General features: G+C 43.1%; 1 protein-coding gene across 3 annotated transcripts in view; it reads left to right on the top strand.

Moving 5' to 3' along the window:
* LOC138581348 (protein bicaudal C homolog 1-A-like) overlaps window positions 1-27,644 on the top strand; it is a 361,089-nt gene that overhangs the window by 207,741 nt on the left and 125,704 nt on the right. For all 3 annotated transcript variants that reach the window (XM_069652613.1, XM_069652612.1, XM_069652614.1), the window contains exons 7-10: window positions 182-376; window positions 481-729; window positions 10,903-11,034; window positions 20,236-20,425. In XM_069652613.1, the coding sequence (XP_069508714.1) occupies window positions 182-376; window positions 481-729; window positions 10,903-11,034; window positions 20,236-20,425 (766 nt within the window). The remainder of the gene's footprint in view (window positions 1-181; window positions 377-480; window positions 730-10,902; window positions 11,035-20,235; window positions 20,426-27,644) is intronic.

Raw genomic sequence — 27,644 nt, 5'->3', positions numbered from 1 at the left:
ATTATATAGACATTTTCAACCTGCATTAAAAAAAAAAAACCTAAAGAAAATAATTGTGTACGTCGCTAACAATGAAAAGTGAAATTAGTAGGCAAACTCCCAACCATTAGTGATGCATCATTTGCTGTGAAAAAGGTTACACTCATAAGGGCTGATTTTAATGTCATTCTATTGTTTAAAGGAGCTGCAGCCTTTGACTTTAATGTTTGACCTGCCGGTGACGAGGAGCACTCAGGTGATACCGGATGCCAACGCTCCAATATTCCAGCACATAAGCCAGTCCTTCCAGGTCACAGTGTCCTTCAAGCAGCACCAGAGGTTCCTGACTACGACGTGCTCAGTGAAGGGGGCTCAGGGCAACTGTGCAGCACTCAAGGTGATGGCAGCTTGACATGCTTGGAAACTCTTGTCAATGTTAGCTGGCTGCAGGCAACACTACCGGCAACGCATGCTGAAAGAGAGATATGTTTTATTTTGCAGAAAGCAACTCTGCTTCTAATTGAACTCCTGGTTGGTCCAGACGTGAGTGTCATCGTGAGCACCCAACTGGATATCACCCTGCAGCAACATCTCTTTCTGATTGGTCAAAATGGAGCTCATATTCTGAACATTATGCAGGCAACTCAAGCCCAGGTCATCTTTCCAGACCCGAGTTACATGCAGCCGAAAACGACGCTTCTTATGCAGGGGACCATTGACTCCATCTACATGGCCAAACAGCAGCTCTTGGTAAGTAGTCAACGGGTAAAAGAACGGGCTGGGTTTTCGTATGGCATTTTGAAGGGCAACCATGCAACAGACAGTGGACAACAATGATATAATTGCTGATACAAGCCACAACATACCAGTTGCAAGGATGCTTCGACTAGTACAGCAAATGTAATTTGGGCAGAAAATGGCCCAGGTGCCTTTTTTGTTTACGATTTCGGGAGATCACACATCGTTCGCATGAGACCAGCAAAATAGCACCGCGTTTCAAGCGTGGTGTCATATGCTTTCATCTGCTCTGTGATCATTTGGGCAACTCTTTAAGTGGTGGAGGAGCTTTCACACATTGAAAATGCACAGATTAATGATACCTGGGTGGGCACTGGAATTATGTGGCAAAGCAGTAAACAAATGATGTGGCATAGCAGAGTGAAAGGTCTGCCTAGGAGTGGCATGTCAGAGTGAAAGGTCTGCCTATGAGTGGCATGGCAGAGTGAAAGGTCTGCCGAGGAGTGGCATGGCAGAGTGAAAGGTCTGCCTAGGAGTGGCATGGCAGAGTGAAAGGTCTGCCTAGGAGTGGCATGGCAGAGTGAAAGGTCTGCCTATGAGTGGCATGGCAGAGTGAAAGGTCTGCCGAGGAGTGGCATGGCAGAGTGAAAGGTCTGCCTATGAGTGGCATGGCAGAGTGAAAGGTCTGCCGAGGAGTGGCATAGCAGAGTGAAAGGTCTGCCTAGGAGTGGCAAACAGCGTGAAAGGTCTACGCGTAGGGGAAAGAGAGGCGTTGTGACAATCACTGTGGTTTTATTTTGATCCATTATGAAATCCTAGCACACCTGCACATACAACACATATCCCAATGTCTAAGTAAATACAGGATCTTTCATTTTAGAAAGCAATCTATAAGGTTTGTGTTGATACCAGGCAAAATGTTATTCACAAGCAGATAATGGTCCACGTGCCCTAAAACAAAGACATATTTTGATTTATTTTGCATGAAGATCACACTACATACAACTATGAAGCTAGTGGTCTTAATAATTAATAATCCAGTATAGTTACCCTGTAAAGCCCGACACATATACAGATACTGCCAGGTACATGATATAGAACATTACTCTCAGTAAATGCTACTGCTTTCCCTTTGTATGTGATGTGAATTACACAGAGTATGTGTTATGTATGTACTGACTGACATGACGTAAAGTAATACAAAGGGAGTAAGATGGAAAAGTTGGTATAGATATCCAGACATTACAACAATAGTTCAGGCGTTTTCTTTTTTTTAAAAACGTCACGAACACAGAGCTCCAGCTTCACAGCACTTGTTTAACTGGATGAATCTGGCACTGCACTGGTTTACCTGGCTACCCTCTGACCTCGGGCCCAGGTCCCCCCTCCACCAGTTGCACACCTGCACTGCCCCCCTGGAAACCCTTGCACTCTGGGACTGTTTCTGTATCCCTACAGTCCTTACTAGCACTTGACATCTGATGTCTGCACGTACCCTTGTACTTGCCACCAGCTGGCTGCACTTCTATTTATTCTATTTATTTTTCTGTATTTATTTCACTGTCATCCTATGTATTACACTGCCCCCTCCCATATCCCCTTGCACTTTTCCCCTTCCCCCCACCCCCGCAACTTGCGCGACCTTAATGTCACCTGGCCTAGTAGGATCGCTGTCTCTGTCTTCCCTCTGTTTCTCCTTCCTTGCCTAGTCGCACCTTGAAATACTTGTGTATAGGCGCGTTATAAATGCCATATCATATCATATCATATCATGATGTATGGTAGTCAATGTATCACTATCAATAGGGGATCCGTAAGTAGTGAAGTGCTGAATCATCCCACCCCGGGTAGCAAATTCTTGATGGTTGGCACCATTGGTTTGCCAAGACATGCGCATTAATGCCCGGCTGCGTACTTGTGTAGGCATGGATACAACCATCAAAAGAGAACACAATGGAGGCACTCTAACTCTAGGACAGCTGGTTTTATTTCATTCAATGAGAAAGAGAGGGATTTTAAATTATTATTTCTTACTCACCAAGTGCAATGGGCTCAACAATTTTTCACATATCCCAGAAAGTTAGAGTGCCTGTGCAAAAAAGTATTCATCCATTTTTGAATGCTTTACTTTGAATAAAGTACACACAATTGAGTCCTACTTTCCCAGAAAATATATCAGTCCAATAGCATCATGAAAGATAGTTTTATCTAATAAGATAAAGCTTTTGTCTATTAAGAGTGGAGTAAATTAAAAACACTATAAGTATTGGGTACCAGCTAGGAATAATATTGGCAGAGAAAGATCAAATGAAAAGGACATATCTCATTTGCCAGCACTGGAATGTAACTTACTGGTAGTGCGTAGGCCTGGATGAACTTTACCACTAAAATTTAAATCAATGGAAGTTCAGGCGATTCAAACAGGTTGAACTTTAGACAAACCTTTTAAGAAGTTTGACCAACGATCAATCACGTGGCCAAGTGGCGGGTAGACAGTTGGAGGTAGTGTTCAGTTTTAGGCAGCTGAGAGGTACTATGTGACCGAGGACTCAGAGAGTTAGAGGTAGGGTAGGTTTTGCTTATGTAGTGCCCAGTGATATTTTCTGCGATTTGAAATGGGTGAACAACAAAACTGCTGGCTGGTTTGAGTTTAGGGAGAGGGAACCCCTGAGTGGTAGAGCAGATTGGAACACTGGGAGAACTCCCAAACCCACACGTGGGTTTTGTCTGACACCACTAGAGATTTGTGGAAAAATAGCAGTACTTCTTGGTGGCTGGAGGAGAACCCAGACATTGTAAGCTCTAGTGGCTGTAAGTGGCACACGTGCCATGCGAAAACAAAAAAAACCCTGTGTCCAGCTTGTGCTTCAAACATGCGAGGAGCAGATAATTCTGGAGGTCAGTCACTGCGTGACTCACACTTGTGTGTTTTTTGTTGGAGGAAGAGGCAGAGATGCAGAGAGTTGGGAGATACACCACTCTATTCCCATCTTTTGTAGTGAGTGGACCAGACCCATCTCATCGCGTGACGTCTAGGAGGAGGAGCAGCAGAGAATTCTGACGGCAGCCAGTGCAAGAGTCACACATGCAGGATTTCTGTGGGAAGAAGCATCAGAAATTAAAGGAGGCACATGAAACACCACAGTCACTGCCCATATCTTGAAGTGATGGGATGAGAGATGTGCCATCAGATAACACTTTCGGGGAGGAGCACAAACAACAGGGAGTCCTTGAAGTCAACTAATGCAAGAGTCACACTTGTGTGGTTTTCTATTGGTGACATTCAGGGAGGTGGGTGATGCAGCAATCAGTGAGTGAACATCACATCGGGACACAATTGCATCACCCAAAAGAGCGAGAGACAGTGGGAGCCATGCTGATTTTGGTCTTTAAAATTCTGCAGCAGCACTTGTCGTGGTCACTGGGAAAGCAAGAATTCCATGTTATGTTATGTTACATTAATATGATTTTATACTGTATCAAATCACAATGACAGTAGATTCAGAGTGTCTATGCTTATCTGTGGAGTGGTGTACTGTGTCCTCACCTGGGATATTAAGACCATGGTCTGCTAAGGAGAGAAAAGGTCTGAATTGAAGATAAGAGAATGGGGATGTAGGATATACATACTACACACACAGCAGGGAAGGATGCAGTGGGGGGGATGTTTTTTATAGCATGTGTGCATGTGAATTCTGTCAAGTGGACTATTGCCCTGGAAACGAGAAGATGAGATATGTAGTAAAGTGATGTGATAAATGGGTTGTGTTTCCAAGCCAGGTGTGGATGACAGTAAGTTAGTGTGCAGTGTATTGTCCGATGCATGAGGGGCTCGAGAGTCTCCTTGGGCAATCCTGGAAGTCTGGTGGCTTATTTTTCCGTGCATCTCTATATGTTGTACCCCAGGTCAAGCTCCAGAATGTTAATTCTGTGACTGCCAATCATGTGTCAAGAGAGGCATGGAAAGTGGTATATTGGGCCAGAGTCACAACAAGCAGGGAAAATTAAATCAGGGCAGAGAATGCGCTCATTGAGTTTGCGCTACTTTTGGAAATGCTCAGGTCACCTAAGTTACAGAAGTGACCGGAGCATTTTTGGAGGGGCTAGACTGTAGCGCAAAGATGCTCTGTTCAGCCCCAGTGCATACCTTAGGATCGGGAACACGCTGCCTGCACTAATGCATGACAGGCTCCCTTCAACTACGTGGTTGCTGGGAGCGCATTTCACTGAGACTGGCCAATAAAGGGTCCATCTCTGTGAAATGACTTGAAAAAAACATTTCCGTCTCCAGGATGGAACTGCTAATGTGACTGCTGTGGTTTAGCCGTGGCTATGACACTGAAAAAAACAAAATCAGAAATGATCCTTTCATGATTTGCGCCTTGCCTTTTATCTGTTTTTGAAGTGCATCTCATTTGTGAATTCAGAATGCGCTTTAAAATGCCCAGAAATGCTCCCTCATTTGCACAAATGCGCAAAAGGGGAAAAAGGGCCTCTGAATTAGTGCATCTAAAGTGCCCTTATTCGTATGCGCTTTGTGAATTGGGCTTCTACTTGTTTTGATGCAGGTGAGAAGATGTGCTAGCTTGCAGCATAAAAAGGTCTGAGAATATGGCCCATTGTGGATAAAGGGGAATATTGTTGGTAACAGAAGGTTAGGGAATTCTAGTAAGGTAACATTGAAAAGGCCTGGCTCCTTGATGTTGTCAAAAAGGTTATTCTTTAGAGGTTGCTCTGTGTCATGTCATGCTAGTCTTTATCTTCATTTAGAGTGAGACAGTCTGGTGCCTTATTTAGGAGTAGACGTTCAGAGTATAGTAGACATTATATAGCCTGAGCTCCTTAAGCAGGCTGTATTCATTAGACTATGTGAAAGGCAGAGGTGGATGTGTGAAAACAGGGTAGATAGAGAGAGAGAAGGGTCAGATGGCAGTCCTGCTACATGCAGTGAACGTCTGGCAGCCTTCTGTTATGTTACATTATGTTATGTTAGGCTACTATGCTTTGACAGTTACCATAAACCCATGCCATATTCTGCTGCGTGTGCAGTGCTTTTTGCCACAGTAAGGCTATCTCATAGGACTGAGGAACGGGGGTGGGGGGAATCTTTCAGGTTGCAAACCAATAATGTGAACATCAGTGTGGCCAAAGATCGACACTGGAGGACCACTCAGCCAGTCAGCCAATCAAAGTGGGGAGAATGGGAGTGAAATGGAAGAAAATGTGTTCCTAAATAGACACAGGCGGGTTTAATGGTGATCTGGGCAGCTTGCACTCCTGAAAGCCCTTTTAATAACAACATTTGGGATGGGTTGTATGTTAGAAATGCAAATTTGCCATGCTTGTAAATATTTGCCCAATGTCCATTCACCACAGCAGTAGTCCCAGAAATCCTAGGCTTGACCTTTCATGCAAATTGTTTAAGGCCATGAACTCTGTCTTTGGCTCTGCACGGGAAAACCTTTTAAGCTTTCCACAGTGCCAGGGTGCCATTGTGAGCCTGGCCAATTGTACATCTCATCCAACTCCTGTTTCAAACCTCCCCACCCCGCAGTCACAAGTAACTCTGGAATGCATGTACCAGTACAAGTACATGCACAGGTATTGCACCACAATGATATATATCCAGTGAGATAGAGGATGTTGCCCTTTTAGTTCTTTCTACTATCGCAAGGGTAGAAGTGGCATGTGTTCAAATCCGATCTACTGAAGAACAAGGAAGAACAACATACAGTGTAGTTGAACAGCTGAACGAGATTGTAAATTCTGGGTCTCTATCTCCTCCTATTGATAAATCTGTCAATAATTATGATAAAACTGGAATTTTGACGAGCAAGACAAAGGGCCTCATTATAAGTGTGCTGGTCCGGAAACAACTGTGCCGGTAGGCCTACCAGCACTGTTTTTTCCAGACTGGCACAGTACGGGTTTGCCTGCCGCAGCCGCTGTGCCCAACAGGGCAGTCCCTGCAAGACAAAGTGGCCATGGTAAGCAAGCCGTAACGGTAACACCTCAATGGAATAGGGAATTACAATTTACCTGCACCTGACTTTCCGGAACACCGGAGTTGTAATCCCCCGGTGTTACTGGCAAGACAGGCACCGGTAAATCTTACAAGTCCGGCGGCAACTCGCCGGTAGCACCGGCAGGGTTACCGCCGGACTTGTAATGAGGCCCAAAGACTATGGTCCATCAGATTCTAGGGAGGAAAGTAAGTCAGTGCTGGAAAGCAGTCATACTGGAGGGGTGAATGACACTACAGATACAGAGGCAGTAATAGAAACCCCCCCACCCACCCTCTATGAAGTCTCTTTAAGAAACAGTCTACCTTTCACAGATCAAAAAGTATATCATGTAATTTGATGGCATTTATAAAAGCATTACCACCAGGGCCATAATGCCCACATTAGGGACCTGCGCTGAACCCTGCCTGATCATCCAAGGGTAGATGGACTTAAAGTTAACATTGAGTACCTGCTGGCTTCCTTTGTGGATCTGCATTCCAAGGTAAAACGGGCTGCTGCTCATCCACGTGCTGGGGAGCAGGAATCGCAGCAAACATCACAAGGAGGAGACACTGTGCAAATGTGTAATGATTCTTTGATACAGCTCTTGAAACTTCAATAGGCCTGGTGTTAAGACTGCTTGTGGATTCTAAATGTGGGAAGTGCACGTCTTGACGTTTTAATCATTGTGACCTAAAATAAAAACAGATGGTAGTGGGAGGAATTTTCCACTTTGGGATTACTGTGGAGATCGTAGGGTAGAAAAACGTGCAAACAAGGCCTACCATGAGAGGTTTAATCTGATGGTCAGTATTGCCTCATATGAGGATCCCTGTCGTCGGCAGGGTATGAATCAATTGAAAGAATGTTTAGCCTCTTAGTCCATCCTTAGGGCAGAGGCCAAAGATGATTACACGCTACCATGTTGGCGGGGAGGGACCACATAGCCCCCACTGCCCAAGGGTACAATTTCTGTTCAGTGCCCCACTAGAATTCATGTCAGAAATGAAACTGCTAAGCAGAAAAACATCTGCGCACCCCATTTTATATTTTAGCTAGGCAGAAAGAGAATATTTTGATGGTCATTGTTTATGTTTTTTAAATTATTTGTATTGCATATGGCTAAAATGCATGCAAACTTTTTCAAAAAAGAAAAACGAAGAGAAAAACAACACAATTTAAGAAAAAGAAAAAAGAAACCTAACAAAAACTAAATAGGAAAGTCATTGTTGCAAGCATTACAGCAATTTTAAAATATCTATCCACGCGCATTAAGACTAGCCCTAGTTAAAATCCATATAACAATAACAAAGATTTTCTATTTTAAAATAATTCATCACAAGAAAACCTACTTCTTAATGACCATCCCTTTGTCCAACTTTAAATCCTGTATATAGCGAACCATGGCAGCTACCACTGAGGTGGGATATCCCCCATTAGATGCGGCCATATGTTGTCTACAGCTATAAAATCGAATTTAAGAACCATCCTCTGAGTATAATATAAAGTGTGGGGCGCGACCAGTGCAGTACAATATAACACATGCTTTAGGTCTTCTTCTTCGTTTTTTAACTTCACAAAATCTACAAAATCCTTGTTCTTTTGCAAGCATAATGTGCTTGGTCGGATGGATATTCAGCCCAAATCTAATAAATGAATTCCTTAAAATAACATCAGGATAAAGACTAAGATAGGACTCACTATTCCCATCCTTTTCCGTGCACTATTTACATACTCAAGTGACACATAGCACTGCATGTTCCTCCAGACCAATTAATATAATAACATTTATATCTGACATGGATCGTTCAACAAATCCATTAAACCTGTCCCCAAGTCTATTACAATAGATTGGCAAGAATATTCCAGGACTGTCTCACTGGTTTCCTGCATTAGATGCAGTAGTTTGTTAAAATTCTCATACAGTGATTCCTTTGGGGGATGGGGGGGGGTTGGGCAGCATATTATGGCAAAAAGAGAGAATCTGCCATTCCACACAAATTGTTAATGACTTTATCCCCAATTCTTATCTTATAACAGATACGGGAACACAATTTGGTAAGCACAGGATTGCACTCCAAATTAGCACCTTTCCAGAAAATCCAGTTTATCCACCATTGACTCACGAAAATGTTCAGAGCCATATAGCAGCTTGGCCACCATCTTCCCCTTATAGAATTCCAACAAAGGCTGAGTAGAATATGTGCAATATTTATGACTCATCCTTTTCTCAGACTTTGCATGAGGGAGGTTTTATTCGGCCTATCAAAAATAAAAACCCAAGATAAATCATACGCTTACACAGTTCTAGTTCTAGATCTAGTTCTAGTTTCTGATTATCCAAAAAACAATTAAACTTTTGAACGTACCCTGAAGCATTTAGGCACCTGATTTTAGCTTTAGCTGGATTTATCTTTTGACGATTTGCTTGTGCATATTTGGAAAAAGATGTTATCTGCCTTTGAACGCCAATGGGCAGGCACCAAACAGAAGAACACCATCTGCATATGCGATGCATGTGTATGTTATATCTGCAGGTTTAGGGGGAACACAGGCATCCATCACCAAGTAGTCTTCTGCGTCCAAAACATATATGTGAAATAGGCTCAGGGCGAGGGTGCATCCAATCGCAGGACGGATGTGGTGAATAACTTCCTTGAGAAATCGCCCTCAAGGTTTAATCATACTATAATGTTCACATTTTTATGTAGACCTATCAAAAATGTTAAGAGGCCTTTGGTATGCCCAATCATACAGCTTTGCCCCCAGTTGATTACGACTTACAAGATGAAAGGCTGCTGTTTTAAGTCGATAGCCGTGACTTATATGGCATCATACTTTCCGGACCCAGCAAGTCAGTCAAGACATTTAACTAGAAATCCATTAAGTACCATGCCATGTTGCTAACGAAACCCTGATTGAAATGTTTTGAGCCTCTCGGCACTCACTGCCCATTCATTAAGATGGCTGAGAATAATGCATGCAAATACTTTTCTCTCTGCATCCATTAACATGATAGGATGGTCGTTTTGGGGTTCTGATTGTATGTCCTTCTTGCAAATAGGGACTGCAAAAGACATTTCCCAAGAGAACGGGAACTTACCCAACACAAATATTTGATTAAATAGGGGACTAAGAATTTTAGACCAACATTCCACATTACATTTGAATAACCAGTTGGTGAGTCTATTGCCCGTGTTTTAGAACTACACAGTCCACCAGTTCTACCCTTATTGTTTATTTAAAAAAGTGTAAATTATAGAGGGGACTGCCTACATATGCACGTTCATACACTACAGTCCCCTTCGTACAATTTTCATCATAAAAAGAGCAAACAAAGGTGTTAAAATGGGCTCAATCACTTTAACCCCATCTATTTTTACTGAGAAGTGCAAACTTTGTAAATGCCCCCTGCAAGTTAACCTTGCAGGAGGCATTTACAATGGATTCCTATGGGATCTGCCTCCTTTTAGCAGGTGCTAAAAGCAGGCGGATTCAATAGCAATCCGGTGGTTTTATACCAGCATGAACATGTCGTGTTGTTGTAAAACCATTTGGTTCTGTGCCCCCATTCCATGTGTACAAATGCAAAACAGTGGTCTTAAACCTGGTGTGGCACTTTAATGCCATGTTCTGACCCCATTTTTTAGGCTATAGATGTCTGAAAAATTAGCCTCTTTTTGCTGAGCCTTTCTGATCGGAAATCGTCACCTGGTGACAAAGAAAAGAACCCATGGCACATGGAGATACAATGCTCCGGGTGGGCGGGGCGTCTCTGTTGCAGAACTGTTGTACTTGTGCAAGAGGTAATGTGCAGGGCAAATATTCCCCGGCAAACCTGTATTTGTACAAATCTGGGGCAGTACGTTTTGGTTTCACTCGCTCTTAATCCCCACTTTAAAAGGGCGTGTGCTGCAATTGTGTGTGAACAAGTCGGGAACATGTGGATTCCTGAGCTCACGTGACTGGCTATCTATTTACCCTCCCGGGCAAAGTCTTTCACCACTGCGCATGCGCTTTGTCAGAAGCTGCAAAAAGTCGGATTCTCAGAACAGACCAAGAAAGTGTGCTGTCATGAGTGCTGCTGACATGTTGAGCCTCCCACAATGCTCTGCGCAATGTGGTCATACCTTAGTGGATGGTTAAACCTGATCCTCTTTGTTCCCTTTACCCCACGCAGGACTGCATGCCTCTGTCTCTGATCTTTGATACAAAAGAAGACGGTGAGATTGAGCCGATGAAAATCAAGCACGTGATGGAGGAACTGGGGGTGTTAATCACCACTAAGCCCAAACCCAAGCAGACGAGCAAGGTCAGGTGTGCACTCGTGTTTTGTTGCAAATACATATGTGAGCTATTGGTTAGTGTTGCTATTGCATAGATATTGTTGCTATTTTAAATGGATTGACATCACTCTTGAAGGAAGACCACGTGCAAATGTATGTTTACACAATGGATATAGACCATCCACCAGTTAATTGCTAAGCAGCTACTTCTGTCAGGTCAATTTCATACTCTTTCTCATTCTCATTCGTGCATGTTCAGGTTCACACAAATCTCATGATAAATGATCGGTAGTATAAATGGAAGTCAGATGTGTTTTACTTTTATTGTACTTTGATTTTTCTTCACATTTTACTAGTGATTTAATGTAGTTACTTACCCAGGGTATCAAAGCAAATATAATAATCCCACGTGTGTCTGACAACCAACCAAAACACAAAAGGGAGGTCTGCAGCCAAGGCCGCAGTGACACGTCAATGTCAATGGTGTTTTTTGCAGCGCACAGTTATCACTGGTGTGACTTCACAGCGCTGCATCCTCGTCCAAATGTTCAGTCACTGCACAGCTCAGGTATCTGACGGAACTGGGAGTTACCACACATTTCAAAGAAAGTAGAGATCTTGCCAAGCCCTGGAAAGCACGACATTGGGCCTCATTACAAATCAGGCGGTCCGGAAATAACGGTGGCGGTAAACCCGCCGCCACTGTTGTTTCCGGACCGCCTGATCCCAACTGCTGCAGGCGGGAGGTGATGTTCCCGCCAGGTCTGACCTGGCGGGTTTAACACCGCCCGCCTGCAGGCGGACGAGGAAACACCGCCAGCATTACAAGATGCTGCCGGTGTTTCCATGATCCCCATTCCCATTGAGTCCCATAGGACTCAATGGGAATGGGGATTAACACCATTCCGTCTCCGTGATTCCCGGGAAACCGGGGTTGTAATGCCCCGGTAATTCCGGGAATCATGGAGGCGGAATGGTAATACGAGTCCTGCGGTAACCGAGGTGGTAAAACCGCCTGGTTACCGCCGGACTCGTAATGAGGCCCATTGTGTGCAATGCAAGGACTCTGTGCTCATAATGCATTTGGCATCGCAGCAAAACTTGCAACAAGGAGCTGTGACTGGCACAAGGGTCAGGACTAGCTTTATTTATTACCGCTGGATTGTTAACCTCGGCAAGAAGGGTTACAGAGTAAAATCCCTGTTCACCGGTGTGAGCATTAAAACGCTTTGTTACGACTGTGTATAATTTAGATGCAGTCTCCACGGCGAAGAGGGAGCTGCATTCTGGGTCTAACCATGAGGGGAATCCCTTTTGGCGGCACCTCCAGTGATAGGCTTGGTCCTTAAGGATCCCCTACATCCTGAAGGACACGAAGAGCCAGCGTCTCCCCCTGCCCACAAAACAGAGCCCAAAGTAAGACCAGTTCAGGTGTATTTTATTCTTAATAGTGTCCCCCACTCCAGATATAATTACAACAGTGCCACAGGAAGGGGGAATACATCAATTGGATGGAGACTGCCCCCAACCCAAAATGGCCTGCACAACCAAGAGACTTTCACTGGCGGAGAGCAACGCTTAACCTGTCACCCATCCATATTCCACAATTGCTACCTTCTGTACCTTCCACAAAATAACGTGTGTCTGCAGTTTTTGCTTATGGGCAGAACCAACGCAACACAACCAGTGTCCCTCAACCAAACTGCAGAGGCTGGTGAATATTGTAGCTGGATATACAATCACGCGAAAACATATGTGTTTTTATTGGACTAATCGAGACCTTCCTCTTCGCTTCTGCCTTTGCTCCTCTTCTCCCCTGCTGACTTGCCTTCTCTCTCGGCACTGTACACCTGGCCACCCTCTGTCTTTTGGGCCCAGGTACCTGCTCACTCTGCCAGCCCCCTCCACTGCCTCCGGGCCACCCCTTGCACTGGGGCCTGTATATGTACCCATACAGTCCCCCGCCCACGCTTTTTCTGCACTTGTCAGATACACCATGTCTGACTTACCTAGCACTTTGTTATTTTCCAGCTGCACTACTACTGTGTATCACCTTTATTTTTTGACTTATTATTATTTATTTTGCTCTGTGCTATGTTCCGCACTATCCAATTTCTCTCTCCTTCCATGCACTTCCCCCTTTTTCCCTTCCTCATGCACTTGCGCATTCTCAATGTCACTGGGCCTAGTAAGATTGCTGTTTTTGTTCTCCCCTGTTCCCATCCCTTTGCCTGGTCGTGCTCTGAAGCAGCTGTGTATGAGCGCTATATAAATAAAATATCATATCATAAATAATATCATATCATTTTGCAGAGATGCAACAATGCAGTATGTCTCTGAGTGCACAGATTTCATCAATGGTGCAGACTGAAATGTTTGCAAAATAAGCCCCCACTGATCAGTACATTCTTAAAGTAAAAGGGAGCATTTTCAGATCAAACTCCAGTGGTTGAAGGAACAGTATGCATGGAATGCAGGTCTGGAATGACAGCATCATCTCAAGGACAATACAACTGCTGGCAGCAAGGGCCACAAGGCAGTCTTCACTGAAAACAGTTCACATTTCAAGCTCAGAGTTGCATTTTAAGAAAACAGGACTTATTCACATGTATCTGTTGAATATAATGTGTTCTTTAAAAATCCACATTTCTAGCTGATCGTTGCATGTGTTGGCACATTTTGCATCTACTAAAATTATGTTCCAGGTCTTTGTTCTTGATCTAGTGGAAATGTGCTCCTGGTCACAGAGCATGCTCAGTTTCTCAGGTGCTTGGGGAGCTTCTTTAAACATGTCTCCCAGCTCATCATCCCTGGTTAATATTGGTTATAGGTCTGTAACAATACTATTCTAGTGTATTAGTGCTGGATTATAGGTGACAACTAAGGGTATTTGGCCTGTATGTACACTGTCTCTCTACAGTAGCAGGTTGTCTCTGGGTATGTTCATTGCGCAATCAAATTCCCTGTCAAGTTGTCAGATTGACCCTTTTTCAAGAAAAATGTATGGGGTATGGCAAGTTGATTGTTACTTTGTTTTCTGTTGGGACATATGAACTGGTACTGGATGGCCTGGTTGTAGATAACAGATAATTTTGTGTGGCTTGGATGTACAGATATTTTTTCCTGTCTGTGGGTTTCTTGTATCCAGATGTTGCTAGGGAATCGTCACCTTCTGTCCAAATCAAGACAATGTCACCAATGTACCACAGGTATGCTAGTGGTTTCTGGGATTATTGCTGTAACAACTCTTGTTCGACGTCTGCCATGAAGAGGATGGCATACAGAGAAGCAATAATTTGGGTCATGGCTGCATCACTCTTTTGCAAAAGGTGTCTTCACCTGAAACAAACATTGTATTGAGTGTGATTATAAATGTTATGACCATGGTTGGGGTGTCTATCTTGCGGTTCAAATTTTGCAGGAAACTCTGCTATGCAGCAATTCAATCTTCATGTGAAACTGATGGGCCCCTAGGGAACCCTTGCGTATGGAAAGAAGGCACAATCACCACACATGAACTGATACACCAGACACGAGGTTCAGTTCCCAAAATCTAGCGTTTATTGCAAAGCAAATAGTCTCAGTCGGCCGACTGGGTTTCACGTCCCGCAACGTGTGTCACCCAGACCTCGTGAGACGCAAGAGAGCAAGTATTTTACACTTGTTACATATATACAAAATGATCATCTTATTATCAGTAGTGACACATTCAAAACCACCCATAATGTATCTTTCTTTGCAATGGGATGATGATTGACAATCATGACGGACATGACACCCTTCAGACATTTATTCAGCAACAGTTTGCAATTTGCACAGATGCAGACACTATTCTTTGTTTTAGGGAACATAATGCTCTTGTGCTTACAACCAAGCTGCGTGCAGGGGAGAGACACATTCCAGGCCTCACTATCTTCAAGTTTCTATTCGTGGGCTAGAGGTCAGCTCGATCTACAGGAGCTCAATGAAGGGGGGGGCACAGAAAAGAGCATAATTCAGCCTTTAACTGTTCATTTCTATAGTTTCTGCCGCTCCAGCGAGACTAGCTGGCACCTGCGTAGTGATTAAAAGCCTTGTTGCTTACTTCCAAGGACTTGTGAGGGAGGAGACCGGGGCATTGCTGTCTGGGTTGTCTGGGCTGCGTTTCAACATGTAACTTGTGGCCTTGCTCTATGCATGAGCAAGAACGAAATAGAATTCACTTACAGCAAAGCATTCTGAACAGAAAGGCAAAAAAGCAAAAATTACTAAAATTGTGAATTCTATTCCTACAAAATGGATGCTCTCTGGTTATGCTCATGTGTCTGTACCAACAATGCTGAATATATGATGCGGTTGGTTTTTGGCCAACAAAATATACCGTTTATGCTTCGGAAGGGCATTCTTTTCTAGACTCACAAAACGTTGGAATAATGTGAAGTGACATCCACCATGGCCAGGGGTGCCTCTACTGCTACACAGTGTACCTCTTGAATTTGTCTGAGAAATTGTGCGGTATTAAGTACAACCCTTCCTGTGTCCATCACCAGAGCTTTAGGGTGGGTTCAATTTATATATTGCTTTGGGTAACACATTTACTCCAGAGATGAACAGGCAGTTCGGATTTATGGGTCTTCAGGAGTGAATGAAAAATCCAGGAGTTGGATTGCTTAGTAACAGATCTTTGGGGAGTTCCTTAATATTGATTGCCACAAAATTGAGGATTTGCTCCAGAGTTTATTTGTAATCCATGGTGGGGTCACCGCTAGGTTCCTGGTAATCATGTGAGTAAAATAGCATGCTTTCCTTTTTTATTTCTGTGTATCCATGACTGCATCAGTGTGACATTTGTCAGCTGGTTTTATTATGACTTCCTTGTTAGTTTGCAGTGTTTTTATCCCCCATTTCTCTTGGGAGTGAGGTTCTGTTTAGTCACCTGGCGCGTGTTTGTGTATATCACAGTTGACACATTTTCTGAGACAGTAAATGTAGGCTCAGATTTGAAGGTACAGCCATGTGGAGGTTTCCAGTACAAGCTTTTTTTTTGTTTGGGCCATCTTTATCTGGGGTAGCCTTTTGTTCATTGCTCTGCCCAGGTGAGCATTCTTTGACAAGCAAGAGTCGTACGTGGTCTTCAATTTCACTAGAAAGTTGAATTTTGTACAGTTTCTGGCTGGGGCAGAAGGAAGACATTACAGGTTGTTACACATGATAAATCCATGCACAGAGAAGTTGATCACTGATAGTTCATCAGTGGTGAGGTCTCCCATCATGTCCTTAGTGTTCAGTATGTTTGGTGTGCATATCACTGTTTAAGGGGAAGCTCTAACCTTCCCCAGCCCCGAACGGTATCTTGTGTCATTCCTTGTTGGCCATGGACCTGTTAAGGACCTAACACCAATATTTAACAGATGATGAGAAGCTGAGAAGAGGATTCTGCAAATATGCTCCTTGAATTGCATAGACGCAGCTCAGAAACCTAGCACCATCTTTGATCATGAGTACATTTGTAGTGTTAAAATGCAACTATCAGCTTGAAATGTGGAATGTTTTCAGTGAAAACCGTTGTATGTTCTCTGCTTCCATCTGGTTGACGATCCTTTTGATAAGGCAACCATTCCAGACCAGCACTCAATGCCGATTATCCCTTTATACCCTAAGGAGTGTTAACTGAAAATTAATTTTTTTGTTGCTTCGAGAATGAATTAACCAGTGCTTGTTTTACTTTACCAGTGATTTGACTCTGCAACATGCAAAATCTGATGAAGAATTCCATGAGACTTCAAACGCTAATGCATTGGTCCTTCACTTCCTAATATTTCCAGTTAGTCCTATAAACGATAACAAAGCCTGCACTGTGTTTGAGTTTAAAGCTAGACTAACATGGTGTCAAACGTTTTTCTATTTTCTGCGGGATGAATATAAATATTTCGCACTAAAGAGCATGAGTGACAAAGCATATCAAAGCAGCCTCAAAAAAAAAAAAGTTATGAACTAATTAACATATTGGGCCTCATCACGAGTTTGGCTGTAACCCTTAAATCTGGCGGTAGCGCTGTTACCGCCGGATTTAAGGGTCTGCCAAATCAGGGCTTCGGCGGATTTCTCCCCAGCTCTGAGCTGGGGGGAAATCCGCCAAAAATTCGCACTCATACCGCCGGCGGGAAATCCGCCGGCGGTATGAGCACGAAATTTCCCCATTGAGCCCAATGGGGAATGGGGCATTCCCGAATGGGCTCAATAGGGAATGGGGAATTCCAAATCCACCAAACCCGTGATCTGGCGCTAATAGCGCCGGTGGGTTTGGCGGTAGGGCAGATAGCGCCAGCGCTATTAGCGCCGGTGTTACCGCCCAACTCGTGATGAGGCCCATTGACTATTAAAGCGCATTCCTTGAAAATAATTGGTAAAAAGCCATTTGCAATCATTTGTGTAGGGTTATATGAAATGCAATCCAATAGATATCAGGTCACCAACAGTACACTGCATTATTTCCCACCAGATTTTTATGATGCTTTTAAACAAAATATATGCCAGCATTTTCACTGTAAAACACATTGCATGATGCCTGTTTGTAGAATATATTTCAGTATTTTACTACTGTAAGAAGAAATTTGAAACCAGGCTGTGGAAATAAAAGCCCCTATTACCAGAGAAGAACACACTAATGTTAATTGTGCACAAAAGGTGCAGTACTGCCCATATACGAGAACATGTTCATGATGGCTCTGGCGCGATATAGCACTGTTGACACTATTAGAACACACACAAGTTGGCTGTGAGAATTAATACCTGGAGGGACCATCTAAGAAAACATGTTCTTGCAGACTCTGGCAATATATACAAAAAATGTCACTGTTAGGACACCTTCATGTTAGCTGTGCCCAGTAATGCCCGTATTGCAGATGTCAGTGTAAGAAGACATGTTCATGCAGACTGTGGCAATATATGGCAGCATTGACGGTACAGGAATTGGCTCATGTTGCCTTGACAAATAATGCCAGTATTGACACTGAAAGAGGACATGTTCATTCTGGCAGTCTCAATGTAAGCCAGTATTGGCACTGACAAACACTCCAATGTTGGCTGTGCCTAATAATGCCATTGACACAGAAGGAAGAGATTGCCATGTTGGGCTAAAGCCAACATTGCACTGCAACAGATTATTCTGAACAGTCGAATTGCTGACACTTTCCTAACTGCCTTCTCTACCTTCAAGCACTGGTCCCTTCGACCAACACACACACATACATTCATGCTCAAATGCATACATTCACACACACACACACACACACACACACAGTTCTGTTGTATTAACTTTCCTGCTCGAGCTCACCTCAGGACGCCAACAAGCCTCCACTTGCTCTCTGGGAATGTAGCAGGAAAAGGTGTCAATAAAAGCCTCTTCCTGATTCTTGCGACCTGCACATGCACCAGGAGGCGTGTGATACCCCACACAGGTCTTGATTTTGGGGTTGTGAAAGAGCACACCCTTCACAAACATCATGCCCAATGGGCAATGCAAGGCAGGGTAAATATAACACCCATTACCTTGGATGGACCATTGGGAATGCCCAGCTGCAGTAGTCAAAGAAAAGGAAAATCAGGTTTCCCCAAAACGCAGGCCTCTGCAGGAGCACTTCCTTGGCTGCTCGTTTCGGCTGAAGGAGTGCTGAGGTGTTACTGGGCCGGCCCTCTGGCTTTGTTATAATTGGTGGCAGGCACCCCCTTTCGAGAGGAGCTCCTACTGCAACCAATGCACTCCACTGTATGTACAGTGAGTTCAACTCATGTGCACAATATTCTTAAAAATCCATCTTCAGTAATTAGATGATTCTGATATATTGGTTTAAGTCACAAGTGCTTCCGCAGAATAAGTTACCTTGGAAAATAATGCAATGATAGTCTCTTAAGGCTCCTGCTCCTTATGTCCGAGTTATGTGCTCTCTATCATTATTCTTCACTTTCTTTTTACTTAGTACACTGCCTGCTTTTTTTGAACCTCTGAAACTCATATTTACCTAATCTCCATAGTGTATAAACCGGGTATGCAGAAGTTGTGTTGGAGCTATATCAGTAGGCATGTGTGTCTGCAACAGCCTAACTAAAATGAGGGTCATTCAAAAAAAAAATCTTAATTGCACTGGGGAACTCCCAACCTGTGAACTCACGTGCACTGCATCCCCTCTACTTTCACTAGGAAGTCAGAAAATGCCTGCACATCTGTGCGCACCCGGGTTTACGTTCATTATTTGCACTTTGAAGGGACGTAGGCGTACATTCCTGGAAGACATTGATAATAGCTTAATGCGGAAGACGCCAGCAATCCGATGCATTTACCCCAGCATGGCTTGAGGGAATTCATTGTGGGCAGGCAATGCAGGCGGTCAAAACAGACACTTTGGCCGTCATTACAACCTCGGCGCTAAACCATGGGGCTATTAGCACCATTGTTGGTGCCGGTGTTGTAACGAGTCCGCCATGGTGGAATGGGTAAATACCGCCCCATTCCAATTGGCGGGGCGGTATTTCCCCATTTCACCATGACCCTTCTCCATTCCCATTTTCGCCCCATAGAGCTCAATGGGACTGGGGGAGGCGCTAAGTACGGTACCGCAAATTGCGGTACCGTAATTAGCACCGAGGTCCCTTTGCGGCACCCTACTTTAACGGCTGATAAAACCAGCCGTTAAGGTCGGTTCCGCAAAGGGACCTCGTAATCAGGCGTTAAGGGTTTAACGCGCCGACACCTTTTACGGCGCCGTTAAACCCTTAACGCCAGGGTCGTAATGAACCCCTTTGATTCACTTCTATGTCCCTGCTCTAACCACCTACAACTACAAAATCCCATGCAATATTAAGTGGATGCTGAAAGCAGGTGGACATCTAATGCGCATTCTTTCTAGGACCCGTGTAACCCTCCGCGGGGTTGGGCCATAACCCCCTAGTGTTAAATGGAATTAGGAATGACAGTATATTATCCTCGGGCTTACTTTGCTCTTAAAACTGTTTGCATAAATACAACTAAATGTTTTAAATAAAGTGTGCCATATGACATCAAATGGTAAGCCATTTCTTTTTCCTCTGAGAAGATAGCGCCGAATGTTATAGTTGATGGTAAGCACTTTGTAGCCATCTAGTTAGATGCTAGAAGTCATTTGATGATGCTCCGAATTCTTTCTTGCTGTATACATTCCTGCATTCAGTATTGATAATCAATACTAAAAATGTTGCCCCTTATTTTTCAGTCAGTTATTATCAAAGGGTTGGAGAGAAATGTTCAGCACATGTATACAGCGAGGCAGCTTCTTTTGGGTCTACATTCGATTGAGAGTCTTGAGACAACAAAGATTCAGCCGGAAGTAATATCGTCCAGTGAATTACTCAGTAACCACTACCTGAATATCCTGCTTCAGCAACTAAGCTTCACCACGCCAGGTATTTCACAGGCGTTTTATATGTGTTCAAATACAGCCGGTACGATAGCTCAGGGGGTAAAGTGCTTGCTGCAGAAATCTCTGTGTGTGATGGCATGGCATGGCCAACTCAGTATTCCATCCTTCCGAGGTTAATAAAGCGAGTATCAATTCCAATTGGGTAATAATAAATGAAAGTGTTATGTAAATAACTTATTATTATTATTATTATGATTATTAATAAATATAAATGGTGATGTGTAGCTATTTCATTTATGATAACATCTTTATATAAAATGTGTTGTAACCTAATCAAGTACTAACAGGAAATAGTTATAGAATTCATAAAAGCGCGCACAAAATTAACTGCTGTTTGTCCATAATAAAAGAAATAACACAGAAAGTCACAATTTAAACCCATTGCCTTAAAAATGAATTGTGGCAGAAAGGGGTGTTACCATGTGTACACGCCTTGTCATTGACTTGGTCAAACTCTTGACTTGCTTGTGTAAAGACAAATGTGCAATTACCATCCTGCAAAGGCACCTGATGACCCAGTCAAAGCATTACAATGAGCGTTTTCTCTGCATTGTTTCCAGCGAGGCCTTCTCGTTGAGAAATGCATATTCCACTACTCAAAAGAGACTGAAACGTTGTGTAATGATTTAGTCAAGGCAGTGGCATTTTGTCATCGAAGTAAGCTAAGCTCGGATGTCAGTTAGAAGACCCTCCTTAATATTATTTATTTTACTAAAAACTTTTAAAAGGCGTAAACAAGGCGCAAGAGTACTTCAGAGCACTGTACAAAAGAGAATATGTAATACAATTCAGACTGACAACAATGATACAAAATTATATTCCTAACTAAAAAAAATATTTTTTATAAAGGAATACACCATAAATCTACCCAAGACACCAGATTGATTTGAAATACAAGAGAAGTCACGATTTTTAATAAAACAAATGTCTTGTACATTTCCAAAAGATCATACCATGAACAAAAGTCAATGATCAATTATAGAAAGATGACAGAATAGGATGCTATATCATACTACTTTCATAAAACAGGCCACCTCATCAAATTCAGTCCTTTGCTTAATTTTCTACACATGCAACAGGTCTCCAATGAAGTAATATTCATTCACGTGAACCACGTATCATGGTAACCACATGCGCATTGCTACATAGTCAGGGGCACAAGACTAGACTCACAGAAAAATACAGAAAAATACAAGGGACGATGAGACAATGACACACTGGACAAGCCAAACTCATTTTACAGTCTCTTTCAGTTTTACATGCAGCTTTATGAAAGCAGTCCATACCCCACGAACCCTCACACTGTTACCAAAGATGTCCATTCGTCTCTCTTTGTACTTCACCAGGTTCTACATGTCAGCAAGACATCCCTTTATACTGTGCCCATTTTTTTATGGGACTTACTTCAAAACACTCAAAATGGGGTTCTTAGCCACCAGCAGGACTTTTGAAAACCATTGATGACCTCCTGTACCCGCCACTCAAAATCCCTTCCTTCAAATGCAGAAATAATACTTCCGGTTTTCCCTGGGGTTGCACTTCCAGCACAAATTTGAACCTATCCCACGTTTCCTGCTAGAATTGCTCATCTCTAGGGCAAATGAACAAAATGAGCAACAGTGTGCCTTTCTCTAGGTCACAGACCTAGAATAGTTCCATCTCAAGTAGAACTCAGTGAATGTCTACTTTGCTGCAGGATCATAGACATATTTCCATGACGTCTCGGGAGGATAGCTCAGGGGCAACGCGGTCACCTTGGAAGCAAGATAATGCGGAGGAACACAGTTTCAGACCCGTGTCCGTGCTTAGAAACCTCTGAGTATTAAGCGTGCTATAAATAACCTATTATTATAAAATATACCAAAATAGTTTGCCCACTGGTACTCTGACAAACCTGTACCCAAATCGTACACCAACATGGCTTCCACCCTCCCTAGTTCCTTATCGGTTTAGTTGGTGGGGGGAATCCTTCAATAGATCACAAACCCACAGGCTATTTTGCGTGAAGAAATCGTCCATCTTCGTGTTAGTACCCAGGTTGGAAAATAGCATATCTATTCTCTTGTTAGCAGCTACCACAGTAGTAAAACGTGTGCATCTCCCACTTTTGGTGGGGACATGCCTTTGGTGCAGAGAGTCAAATGAGCAGTGTGAACCACTGACCCACACACCATTTGAAGAATACCGGTCCCCAACCACCACCTCCACTTTAGTTTACTGTTGCCTAATTTGATTGCCGGATTACCCCGTGGGCATGCCATTTTGTGGAATGACAAATTTGCAGTGCAATGGTGAGCCACACCCTAAACCTTTCTAGCTTGCATGTGAGTGGCAGCAGCATCCCTCATATGCAATTACTTGTAGCTCTTTGGAACAGCATATATACACATCATTCAGTAGTATAGCATATTGTCCAACCACAACCATAGTGGGCATCTCCTCTCTCATTTTGCAGGGGGTGGGCAGGACATAGTGCCAAAACTTGATGGTGCTTTTCCAGATTTGGGAGACCAAACCCAACCAGCCTAGCATCCTTGGCTAGAACGTTTCGTAGGATTCAAGGCCTCTTATTAGCACCCCATAACAATCTTTTAATCGATTTATAAAGTGCTTCATGTTGCTTGGAACACATACAGGCTCGGGCTGGTCTAGCTGGTCTATAGGGCAATAGGCCAATGCCCGAACCAAAAACACAAAATGCTAGCGTGGGCCTGTTTTATTGGTCAAAGTGAGCCATTTTGAATGGCCCATTTGGGCCAGTTTGCTAAGTTACTTCACTGTGCAGCTAGTAGTTTTGACCAGTGTCACTGAATGAATATTCTTTAAAATGCACAATTTGCATCACATTTTATCAAAAACCTCCCCCTCGGGTACTACTCAAACAGTCTGTCACAAAAGGAATGAATTCCCATTTGCAAATATGGGCAACTTTTTTATTGGTGCCCGAGACAACTTTATGCCCCAGTCCGACCCTGAACACATATGGACTGGAGACATTTGCTGGGTATAAAACCTCTTGCTATTGTGCACACTTTAATCACCCCCCCATTTAATTCTTTCAAACTCATCCATCACCACTAAAAGTGGTAGATTACAACTCTCAGGGTTGAAAAAGTATATATATTTTTCTTGTTATGCAAAAATCATTTATACAAATATCTAATTTCATGATGAATTAATTTAAATATATTTGGTAATCATTATATCGCAATTAATCAGCTACACCTAAATAATGTATGATTTAATGTCTTTTGTCTTATTTATAGAATCACACCAAATAGAAATCATTAGTGCAATTTCCTTAATTCTGTCACATATTCAGACACATATACAAACATCATGAAACAGAGATCATCTTTAAAATACCTTCTCATACAGACCTGACATAAACAATTTGATAAAACTCCATTTAGTATATCATACGTTTGAAAGTAGTTTGTAGCCTAAGCAGAATTAATATTAAACAAAGCAGGGCTATCATTCATAGCCTGAATTGAATTAGCATAGATCAAACAGGATCCGTTTGTAGCTTAAACTTAATTAGTATAGAGCAAAGCAGGGTCATCATTCACGGCCTAAATTCAAGTTCTAGTATAGAGTAAAGTGGAGGCGACGTTGTAAAACGTTTCAATGTTTTTCGCATTGTACACCTTCTTCAGGAACAGACATGAATAATGCAGGACCATCTATATGCACAATCAGAATAAGAACACAGTTGTTTAATGGAGATGCTAAATTGAGTACTCACATTCCAGTTGCCAAAGAAAATCATGTACGTGGCTCACCAAGCGCTACATTTCATCAGGATTCTTCTACTCATCATCTTCCTGTCACATTATTTCTCCAATTCATATTTCATTCTTAAAGTTCCCAACATTTTAGGCTGTTTGTACAAACCAAACAAAAAAATCATATTAACCATAATATGAATTCTCACCAATTATTGACGAGAGATCCTTTCACCGCTTCTGCCCAATTTAAAGGTTCTTATGTCTTCAATCTTTCTAGAAAAAGAAGCATCATGTTTCTTATTCTATTAGGTTATAGAGACCTTCCTCAAACTACGCTCCTCCAGAGAGATATATTCTTACGATGCTCAATAACACACCTTACCAGTTACTTAATATCACTTCTAAGGTCAAAACTACTAGCTGCGTTCTGCGATGGACAGCATCCTGCAATATCGCAGTCACCATCATTGACTGATTGATTGTTTATTTATTGTGCGCCTATACAGCAAGTGTTTCAAAGTGCAACCATGCAAGGGAGGGGTATACAAGGGAGAATAAGACAACGAGCTTACTAGGCGTGGTACATTCAGGTCGTGTAGTTTAAAAGGAAGTGCGTCGGGGGAGAGTAATTGGAAGAAGTGCTCCCAGTCCACTAGAACATGGCTTAAGTGCTGGAAGGTAGACAGATAGTGGGCCATAACCGAAAGTGCAGGTGTGCAGAAGTGCTGTGGTAGAGCAGGGCCCGGAGGCAAGTGCAGGAAGACTGGCGAGAAAGCTAGGGACCTGTGAGACTCTGAAGGTGCACCAAGCAGCCAATCGCAATACTGAGCAGGGAGTGTAGAGAGAGCAAGAATGCGGGAAGGAGGTGGGTGGCAGGTGGGGGAGAGAGAAGGAGGAGGCGAAGAGGAAGGTCTTCAGGAGTTTTTGGAACTTTAGGTACTCTGGTTCAAGATGGAGAGAGGCAGGGAGACTGTTCCAGAGGCAGGCATCTGCTGAGGATAAGGATCACCCCCATTTCTCTGCTGGGAGAAGCGACTCACTCACAGAGCATTGGAGGTAGATGAGCGAAGGGCTCAGGAAGGAGAGTATTTAGGAGGAGAACGTTGCAGATAGAGTGGACCCAGGCCCCAGAAGGACCTGTGGATAATGCGAAGAGTCTTGAAGTTGATTCTTGCAGCCACGGGAGCCATTGGAGGGATTTCAGTGCCAGAGAGATGAGGTCCCTGGGATTGAGGCCAAGGATAAGTCTTGTGGTTCTGTTCTGGATGAGTTGAAGAGGATGAAGAGTAGAGGCAGTGAGGTTGAGAAAGAGGCTGTTGCAGTTGTCCAGCCTGGAACCTGGACGTTGTTTTGACCGGCTCCGCAACTGGAAAAACACTGTCCACATTCTTCCCTCTTGCAGCGTTGACATTGCCCAACCTGTGAAGAATCTTTCCACATCGTCTGACACTGGGAGTTGCTTGACTTAAGTAACTGTTCCTAGAACCACAGGAAGCACGTTTCTCAATCTCTCCACCAGAAACACCAAACCGTATCCTCCTGTTCCCAATTGCAATGCATAGTAGCATGGATTGCTCGTTCCACTTGCTGATCAAGTGAGAAGTTCACATCTGCCTGTTTAATGGATCAAGTATTCACCCCTGATTGTAGCTTTAGAAGAATCCTGCACTACCTGATACTCAATGACTCCTCCTTTTCTTCAAGGAATAAACTAATACATGTTCCCACTCACTCCACATACTTGTTATCTTCCAGTATGCAGAGAGATAGACAGATAGACACCACCTATTTGTGCCTTGTAGTGTAGCCAATAGTTGCAGTCAGAAAAAAAATCGAATGAGAGGAGATTGCAGACCCCTCAGTACTAGGATCCAACTCAACACTCATTACCTTATCAGAGATCAGGACATTGCCTGGCCATGTCATGATCTGCAGAGTGAGATTAATATTTGTGTTCTTTTTTGAAAAGTATTCCCTATACACCATCTGAACTATGTATCTTCCTTACATCGCTAAGCACCCTAGCAGATCTAGCATCATCTAACCCTAGCCCCAATGTTGATCTATCAATCTTTGCATCTAACAGCATATTCCAATCACCTCGGGATAAAGTCTTCCCCTATCCATTGTCATAAATTATGCCAATAATCAGGGGGCATTCTGCATAATATAAATGGCCTCCCAGATCCCTCCCATTCTGTCTCTCCTGGTCACACAAAGTTTTATTTAACAAAACACAAAGACATACCTAATTTGCTTAGTGTAGCAATTTGAATGGGCTACAGTGCTTTTTTAATGTGGATGTATTCCTTCATACCTTGTGAAAGGGGGGTTCCTGCAGAATTATCATGCATGCCCCAGTTCTGCTCTGTCTCAATAGTACTTTCTTTCATTTGATGGGTCAATTCAGACCATAAGCATTCCATGGTAGTGTCCACATTGTCTTCCCCATTGGTCGTTCAAGAGATAACATCAATGAGCATGCCCTGTACTGTCAGGAGTCGCTGTTCTCGATACCCATCCTGCAGCAATCTCATATTTCCAACCACTTTTATTAGCAAATCAAGAAGGTTGAGGTCTTAGCTCCCTCTTCAATGACTTCCACAAGACCGGTAGTTTTATGGCACTGTTGAAGCATGAAATAAATGAAGCTTGAACTAAAAGACAGTTAGGCTTGTAAAGCGATCGACACACTAGTATTGCACAACCAGCAGTATCCTCAGACTGCCAATGTAGCAGCTTACTGGTATTCTGAAAATAGGGACCATGAAGGGATTTTAATCCACAAGTCCTGGGATTGTGGGACTGACGATTTCCTAAATCAGGGAAATTGGAAGTGGATTGCATCAGTGACACACGGAGCACGGCCGGATTCTGAAAGCATGATTTCAAACAAACCGACAGCGAACTGGGAATGTGAAACTAGGGGTAATGGATTTTTTTAAATTAAAGGATGCTGTTTTTTGAGTATTTGGGATTTTATTCGGGTAGGGAAAATGGGTTTATTCTGGAATTTTGAGTCTGAGTTTACTGGTATTCTGAAAACCTGGTAGTGTATTCAAAGTGCTAAACTAAAAGAATGAGAATAAAGATTGCGCACGCTGATAGCTCAGGAAGTCTTCATTCTATTAAAGACAAGAAGGCGAGCATTATGCTATTTCTTTCTTTATTTACTGCCATGTCAGCACTTTAAAACTTTCAACTTTAATACTGAACATTTCTGTTTTTAGAAACAAAGTTTAGAAAACAAAATGCAAAAGTTTAAAGATCCTTTAGTCCATAGTCTTATTCGATTAATCTGCAACAGGGAACTACAAGCCCCATGAGTCTTAGGTCTGAGGTAGTCCTGACCTTTCCCCTCTGTCCCTATCCAAGGGCAGCCCTCTCCATAAGAACCCCTCTGACCAGGTCCTTTCCTCTTTCTTTATGTCTGTCCACTCGAACAACTTCATTTTTGCAAACCAAACCGTC

Source organism: Ambystoma mexicanum, chromosome 3p (genome assembly GCF_040938575.1).
Source record: "Ambystoma mexicanum isolate Mex_15411 chromosome 3p, UKY_AmexF1_1, whole genome shotgun sequence".
Classification (NCBI taxonomy): domain Eukaryota; kingdom Metazoa; phylum Chordata; class Amphibia; order Caudata; family Ambystomatidae; genus Ambystoma; species Ambystoma mexicanum.
This window is presented reverse-complemented; position numbering and strand designations above follow the sequence as displayed.